The sequence below is a fragment of the Tripterygium wilfordii genome, chromosome 12, assembly GCF_013401445.1.
Source record: "Tripterygium wilfordii isolate XIE 37 chromosome 12, ASM1340144v1, whole genome shotgun sequence".
Classification (NCBI taxonomy): Eukaryota; Viridiplantae; Streptophyta; class Magnoliopsida; order Celastrales; family Celastraceae; genus Tripterygium; species Tripterygium wilfordii.
The window spans coordinates 10,372,729-10,380,792 of NC_052243.1; the positions used below are offsets into that span (position 1 = coordinate 10,372,729).

At 37.9% G+C, this 8,064-nt stretch overlaps 1 protein-coding gene across 2 annotated transcripts; it reads right to left on the reverse strand.

Moving 5' to 3' along the window:
• Positions 1-677: 677 nt before the first annotated feature.
• Positions 678-7,744, reverse strand: LOC120011561 (protein farnesyltransferase subunit beta-like). Of its 2 annotated transcripts, XM_038862707.1 has the most exons (14): positions 7,507-7,742; positions 7,334-7,420; positions 6,835-6,940; positions 6,344-6,379; positions 5,095-5,177; positions 4,945-4,998; positions 4,552-4,603; positions 3,759-3,823; positions 2,447-2,503; positions 2,166-2,238; positions 1,943-2,029; positions 1,678-1,867; positions 1,469-1,602; positions 678-1,078 (listed from the first exon to the last, which is right to left on the reverse strand). In XM_038862707.1, the coding sequence occupies exons 1-14, from the start codon at positions 7,626-7,628 to the stop codon at positions 845-847; spliced, it is 1,380 nt and encodes a 459-aa protein (XP_038718635.1). In that variant the 5' UTR covers positions 7,629-7,742; the 3' UTR covers positions 678-844. The 2 variants fall into 2 exon arrangements, with proteins under 2 accessions (XP_038718635.1, XP_038718634.1); XM_038862706.1 differs by having other exon boundaries at positions 4,945-5,177; positions 7,507-7,744.
• Positions 7,745-8,064: the final 320 nt, after the last annotated feature.

An 8,064-nucleotide genomic window follows, 5' to 3' on the forward strand; every position in this document is an offset into this window, starting at 1 on the left:
AACCCACTGGAACTAGTTAAAAGTCTTTCCTTCTAGACATACCACTTCTACCGTAAGAAGTACTAATCGACTCAGAATAGCCACTTATGGGTGTCGCCTCCACTGAATACCGATAATTCAAGTTTTTCATATTTCATCTCTAGTTTTGTCTTTGTCATTCTCATTCTCACTTTTCTACTTACAAAAACTCCATTCTCCATCCAACTGTGTCTTATGCGACTCCTCTCTTTCCTCCTCCCGTCGTCTCATCCAGTCTCTCATTTCAATCAACATATCCTTCATAGAATCGATCTCCACTTTCGAATTGTCCACGTCCTTCTCCAGGGATTCATTAATCCCCATTCTTGTCTTGATCATGCTAATGATTTGCCACTCTGATACCACTTACTATAATGAGGATCCACCGCTTTGATACCACTATAATAAGAACCAAATCCCACATAACACAGGAAACAATAATAGAGTATGGAATATCGAGGAAATGGATATGTGATTGATGAAGAAAATAATATAATAATGACCTCAAATAGCAAGACAATTCTAGAATTTCGGATGTCGCCCCTATCCACATGACTCTTTTCTAATTCCACCCAGCATTTTGAAATTGTCAAACTATCATCTACGCCTCCTTGCGAAAACCTACAGGGCTCTATCAACCTGCAATCTCATTTAATAGATTGAATAGTACAAAGAAATCTCATTTAATAGATTGAATAGTACAAAGAGTACATAAATTACAGGAATTTACACCCCATTTTCATGTGCTACGGTCTAAATAGACATGGAGTGGATGTTCTTAAAAAGCATTGTACAACCACAACTACTACTTTGAAATGACTAAATGTCATTGCGAAAAAAAATCTTTCGCTTCGTGATATCGATATATGACAACGTTATGGAGAGGATGGATGGGTTCCAAGAGATTCGAATAAGGTCCCATAACCACCCTCGCTGAGGGGGGAGAATGCTCATTCTCATTCCAGCTGTGTTGACTCACTGAGAGGCCACTTAGACAGTAACATGTGTGATAATAGTCTCTATGCTTCCCAGGCTTATCTCTGAATCCTCCCTCCTGATCCTGCAGTGACCACATTTTGTGTGAGTACCCAGCTAGACTGACAAAAACTAAAAAAGAGAGGAAATAAAATGTCAAAGGCCACTGTAAATATCAGAAAGACATGCAAACTAAAGGGCGAGACAAATTATTAGCAACACAAAAATAGGCCCAGAAATGACTCCTTGGGATCAGAGGTCCATTAGCTAAAATGTATGTAGTGTCAGGTTGCTTTTAGTATAAATATGGCTTCAATTCAAGCTAAAATAAAGCCAACAAAACCATGTGTGGGTGGAGACACTTGAGGTGGTGCAAGTTTCAGGCTTTTTACAAATACTAAAAATAGCCAATAATGTAAGAACTAAACATTAAATCTCATCAAGTCAGGAATCCAGTTACCACTGCAATGCATACCTGGGAACATAGAAGTAGGAACTGTTGCAATGCCAAACTGTGAAAAAGAGGTTCTATCCCTGTATGCTTCTCAATATAAGTATAACTGTGACTAATATTGCTAGGATTCACAGAACAGGAAGCATTCTCCGGATCTGCAGAAATATATATCTCAACAATGATACAGGTAACAAGAATCATGGGATGGAAAAATTTTATTCAGAGCATACCTTCGTGTTTAAAATGGCTAGTATCATCAGTCTGAGATGAAATTCCATCTAAACCTTCTTCCCCTTCGGAAATATCAGATCCTGTGGTACTGTAAGGGCTATCTGTAGAGCAGTCTCCTCCAGTATCTTGCGGCACAAGGTGATTGTTGCCAATTGAACAATACTTTCGTAATAACGCAAATACACCTCCCTGGTCACTTGATCTAGTTTTAATCACTATAAATTAAATGGACTGCTAATACTAAAATACATTGAACTAGATCACCTGCCAGAAGGAATAGCAACCATCAACCAATTTATTTGTTCTCCCCTGAAATCCACCTTCAACTCCTTGTCGAAATACCACCCAATCCTAATAAAATGGCAATAACATGTAACTAATAAGATTATGTGTTCAATATCCAGCAATAAGTGCATAAGAAATAGTAATTGTCTGCAATGAGACTGCTAATATTTGATCAACACAGTGTAGACAAACAAGTTCTTACAATTAAACGGGACAAGTCCAAACAATGCACTTCATTGATCAGAATCATCGCAGCCAAGCCACAAAAGGTGTAACTGAAAACAAATAATCAAGGTTGTAATGCACTGATTGGAGCAATGATACGATACTGGCAAAAATTGCATGCATAGGCATGAGAAGCAAGCACCAAAGGGAAATCCCAGAAACAACCATGAGACGTGTTATCAACTAATGTTATGCAATAGCGCTTGCACCTAACACAAACACAAGCGCACACATACAAATAAACCGGCTGAAACATACCCACCATGGGCTTCAGAACCAGGTTCCCCAGAAATGCCACCTTCATAAGTCTGACAGCTGCAATGAGTGACACAGTTTGGCTTAAAAGTTAAATCACAAGCATGAATACGGTATATACAAAAAGACAGAAAGAAAAAGAATCAAAGCCACAAGGAAAAGACAGAATAAAAGCACAACATCCAACTGGATTAGTTTGCACCCAAAGAACTTTGACTTAGTCTGATAAGATATACCCGCAAAGTACAGCCAAGAGTTTGCAACACTATGCATATCAAGTCTCGAAGACAAATTGCACGAGTCATCTTTGATATTTGTTGCCACTCTCAATTCAACTAATATTTTACCCGTCCCATCCTACAGGTTCTACACACAAGGACAGCATTTTAACACCAAATTCTATTTGATCTAATTAAGATCGACACATCCTATTTTCTCATGAACATTTAGGCTTGCTTCTTCCTTAGATCAGTCAGCTTCCAAAGCATCTAACTACTTATTGTATGCTTACAGCTTCCAACTTCCAAACCTACATCATCTGCCTAAAACCAATCACTATTAAACCCACCTCCTTGAAGACCACGCCTTGTCCTAGACCACGGTCTCCTCACCCATAGAGACCTCATCTTCCAAACTTCATTCCTTGTTAACAACCAAATCTTCCATGTCCAGAACAAGGATATTCTTCCACCACTACAAGTTCTACAATCAACAGGCCATCTTATATTTCACCATCTAACACCAATTGTAAGGACTTATACGATTGGCACAAAACTTTCATATTCTTGCTTTCAATGCAACAAAGCACTATGTTAAGCTCAAAACCTGAGACCAGCAGCATGAATGTGAACAAGGACCAGACCTCATTCCAACTCTCAGCTACATCATGGCATACTACGTTACACCTTGTCTGTAGTGAGTCGTCCCTGAGCTTGGCTTCAAAATGGTTTTTCCTCATCACTCGAGAAGTTTCCTGATTGGGGAAAGTGCTTTAGGGGAAATTGCAGTATTTGTGCTTGACTGCTTGTGTGACGATGTGATCACTTCCTTGTCTAAAAGACATTGTGTAGAAACCATAATGGTGATTGCATAGGTTTATCTATTTCATTTTCTTTTTGACGAGTCATGGAGTTATATTCGTAATTTTTTTTGACAGGTCATCATCATGCCACTGCACTTGTACAGAAGAATTAGCAACAAGGTGACAAACATGTCAAAAAAAAACAGAGAAAGACCTGAAACGGGCACAACATAAATGAAAGAGAACCAAAGCAGAAAAGTGCCAGGACTGATATTAAAATTCATTTTGACGAACCTCAAGATATAGTTTCCAAGATTCTGAATCAGTTCATCATCCAAAATGTTCAGAAGACTCGCCACCTAGTCAAGGAAGAAAATTAATTCCAATTACAAAGCTCAAGTAAATATGCAACCAAATAGTAGTAACGCAATTAATCAGCAGATCAATAAGTAAGAAGCTAATGCATTCAAAAAACAAAAAGTAAGAAACCAACCTGCTTAAAAGCCTTTCACAATTTTTTAACCTATCTAACAATATAGAATATTCCTACAGCTGGCTAATTCAAGAGGCAAACGATATGGCAATCATAAATGAAAGCCAAGTGAAAAATACTGATTTGTAGGATACATGAATCAAGCATTCATCAGAAAACTCATGGAAAATAAGAAAATATTGGAACAGAAAGCTCAACCGATACAAAAATCGGCAGATCAAGGCAACGCATGAAGTAGTACTAGAAGATAGACATGATGGAAAAAGGTGACCCATTGAGTAAACTTTCACGTTATCTTCCCCTCACAACCAATGCCGCTAGTGCTGTGAGTGAACATCAAAAAACCCTTGTAAACAATATTCTAGGAAAAATTCAACTCATTCTTTGAACTAGATAAATTTTTTTAGAAAAAACCAACCAGGCTCAAGGGAAGGTTTTTATTCCTCCCTTATCGAGCTAGAAGCTAGATGAAACGATATGATATCCTTCCTACTGATCTCTGCTAGTAAGCCCATACCATAATCAGCCATTGCATATATTAAGAAGTAATTTGCTTATATTATCTCGATGGAGAGAGAGAAAAGCATGACTAACCGAAACAGCTGTATAGCAAGCACGGACGTCAATTTCCCCCGCATCATGCATTCTGAAAAAGTGATCGGATACTTTAGAAAGATTATAAACAAGAGCTCAAATCTCATTCAACGTGTATGTCTACGAAGGACTCCACAATTATCAAGCCATAAGATCTATTACTTTTGCATATTGAAAGACCAATATGTTTGCACATTATTTACAGATTGAGACCAGAATTACACTTTTATCCCAATGAGCATGCAACTAAATGAAAGAACGAAAAAGACATGAAGGGAGCAGAAAATAAGTTAGAGAGAGACGGTTCTGAATTTGACGTTATACTCTCTTAAAAAGATGGAGAGGGCGTGAGAATTTTAAAAAAAAAACAAAACAAAAAAAGTTCTGTCTCACCTGAAGGCCCCACTAGGGTCTTTCATTCGCCGCAAGAATGTATATAATTTACATCTGAAATTAACCCAAAACACTATTGTCAAATCACTTCCAAAATGCAGAAACACTGTTAGCATAATAACAAGTAAATTAGGCCAAAGGAGCAACCACCTATTAATTGACGATAGGGCTTTTTGACCACCCAGAGTAACCAGTGTATTGACAGCAGCATAAGTTGTTGCAAGATGAGGCATCTGGGTGAAATAAATTAATTAGCTAATGATTCGCAAGATAGTAGCCACCAGTTTTTCAAGGGGGACAAAAAGAAAAAGTATAAAACTAATAGAAGGTGATAATGAATAGAAAATAAGGTCATACTTCTAGCTTAACAGACCTTGTTTTAAAAGGAGTACAGATAAAAAGATCAGGAAGGACTACAACAAACAATCTGAGGCAAGGGTCTAAAAATATAACATGGGTTGTTGGTAGTAGGTTTTTTTATGAAATATATAATTTCTAGCCATTGTTAGTGTCAAACCTTCAACCTTATCCAAATCCTAAGGAGTGGCTACTACTAGGCCAAGAGCTCCTTACGTTATGGGTTGTTGGTGGTATATGTGTGGATCAAGAAATAGAAACGGGAAAGTAGAGTGCTTAGGGAGTCTAAAATTAGGTGGTGGAACTTGCAGGAACATATATACACAGCCTTAAGAGAAAATTTGTGAAAGTAAGCTGGGTGGGATGCAGTACAGATTACAGAATACAACTTTCATGTGGGGACGGATCATTGTTCACAATACCACCATGGCAAAATATATTTTTGGAGAGCATAAGGATCCAAGGCCTTAAGGCGAAGAAATAGGGTGGTGGAACAAAGAAGTAGAATCAGCCATTACGCCACAAAATGAATCCATGTAGCAAATTCCAACTAATTTTCATTATGGACTTAAAAGCCAACCTTAGATCAGAGTTTGACATTAAGGATTTGGTAGTGATGATGATGTGACCATATAAGACAACGTGACAGGAAATCAAGTGTCTTCTCCTATTTAAACAAACTTCAAGTCTCTGAAAATAGAAATGAATATCCACAGGATTTTAAAAGGATCACTCGGAAAATGATCGGCTATCGTACATTATCAAACAACATGCCTATTGACTTTGTCCCCGACTTCAGGCAACTAGTTTATAAATCTCTCTAATTAAATGCACTGCCAATTACAGAAGAACAGGAGACAAACATGTCATTTAGCCCATGTCGTTTCCGCTTTTATTTTTTCAGAATGACTGGAGAAAGGAAATTATGCTGTTGAAATTCAGGTAAAATCACTTCAAGTATAGAAGTTGCCAAAAAAAAAAAGAGCATCTAAACTGTAGCAATGACCATGGCATTTAGCCAAACAATAAAGCATTAACTTGCCTGTCCAGGTCCACCACCATATCCACCGTTTGAGTCCTGCCCCAAACATAATAAGAACAACATTAAAAATTAATACACTAGGAAATAATTAAAAGGAAAAAGAAAATAACAGAAAGCCATCATTAGTAATGGCATAAAAATTTCAATTGACTGAATATGCCCTGACCAAACGTGGAAATCAAAGGGATCTGGAACCATTAAGGTAAAAATAAAATATTTGACAGTGGCTGCCACCAGAAGTTACAAGTAAGAGATAAAATGGCAATCCCCCACCCCCCCCCCCCCACCCTCCCAAAAAAAAGTAGGGAGCAATCGATGTGGTGTTGCTTGAAAACTGAAACTTATGAGCTACCTGATGTGTTCAATCAGTGAATTTGATATTTAAAATCTAAACAGCCTGAAGAGCTAATGAGGGAAAAACTAAACACAAAAAGGCGGCTCTCAAATACCAATAGAAAGGGCAAATTTTTATGAATTGAAACCTTTTATACCTGACAACGGTTAAGAAAGTCAACGGCATTATTTTCCAGTTGATCGTCAACAGAATCCCCCAGTAAAGCAATTGAGTGCAGGATCCAGTAACAAAGCCAAGGTCGACTGCATTAGGCAATATTGGGGCACAAAAGAATTCCAAATGAGGACTGCATTTATCTGAAGTCTGAACTCTTATTTACCCCCGAAAGAAAATACATTTTATGCTTTGTCTAAAATATTCTAGCCCTAACCGAAGCATAAATTGACCATCAAATATTCTGATCACTGAAACAACTATTAGCTCAATTGCATACAAAATTAGAAGGGCTACAATCTGAACACCTATTTATCAAAAACAATACAAGGAACAAAATAGTCACAAATTATGCTGAGAAGGGGATGAAAACAAAAAAAAAATTAACCACAATGTTCTGTCACCAAATTCTGATTATTGAAACTACTATCAGCCCAATCACATAGAAAACTCCAATTTGAAGGGCAGAGCGAGAAACCTACTTAGCATCCAACACGCAGAAAGATGGAGAGAGTTTCCTGAGACCTTTTGTTAAGAACTCGGAGTGGTTATCACGCTGAATTTCAAGCCTATAAAAAAATAATCGAAAATCAAGCATTCTCACAAATCAAACAACACGAATCAAAATTGCGGAAACGAGAAAAAGAAGTTTTACAGTAACGTTTTGGCCTGTTGGTGAATATTGGCGAAGATGTCGTAGATTCCAAACACCTGATCCTGAACCATCAACTGCTCCACTTCGCTCGCTGTCCCTCTCCGAGCTTTCGACGAATCCATGGATCACTACTTCCACTTCCGGTACTTAATGCTCTGCGATTTGGCTTGGGCACGGATTCAGTTTTGCTTCTCGATTCACTTCGCAGCTTCGCCCTTCTCTAACAGTTATCTGTGCCTGATAAACACAGCGCGAATGTTCATCTTGTCGGGTTTTTGGGCCTGCTCTATCGTGGCCCATGGACCGTAGTATACTTTGGGCTTCAGCAAGCCCAGCCTTTAAAGGTTTTGAAGTTAAATCACTTTCATTGATTTACTAAGAAACACCACAGCATTATACATATACTACAGAATGTAAACGGTCGACTACAACGGCCATTAAAATGGCAGAGACCTAGAACACAAAAGAGAAGAATACCGAAATTACAATTATAGCCCATATAAAAATAACCAATCCACATCAGTAATACTTAAAAACTCGATTAGTACGCTATGCTCC

Bases quoted from the DNA above. Each gene is read 5' to 3' on its own strand.
- LOC120011561 (XM_038862706.1), bottom strand. From the start codon at position 7,628: ATGGATTCGTCGAAAGCTCGGAGAGGGACAGCGAGCGAAGTGGAGCAG. The intron at 2,239-2,446 runs GTATGTTTCAGC...ATTTGTTTTCAG, and splicing joins GGTTCTGAAGCCCATGGTGG to TTACACCTTTTGTGGCTTGG. The intron at 1,868-1,942 runs GTGATCTAGTTC...TCAAGTGACCAG, and splicing joins GTTGCTATTCCTTCTGGCAG to GGAGGTGTATTTGCGTTATT.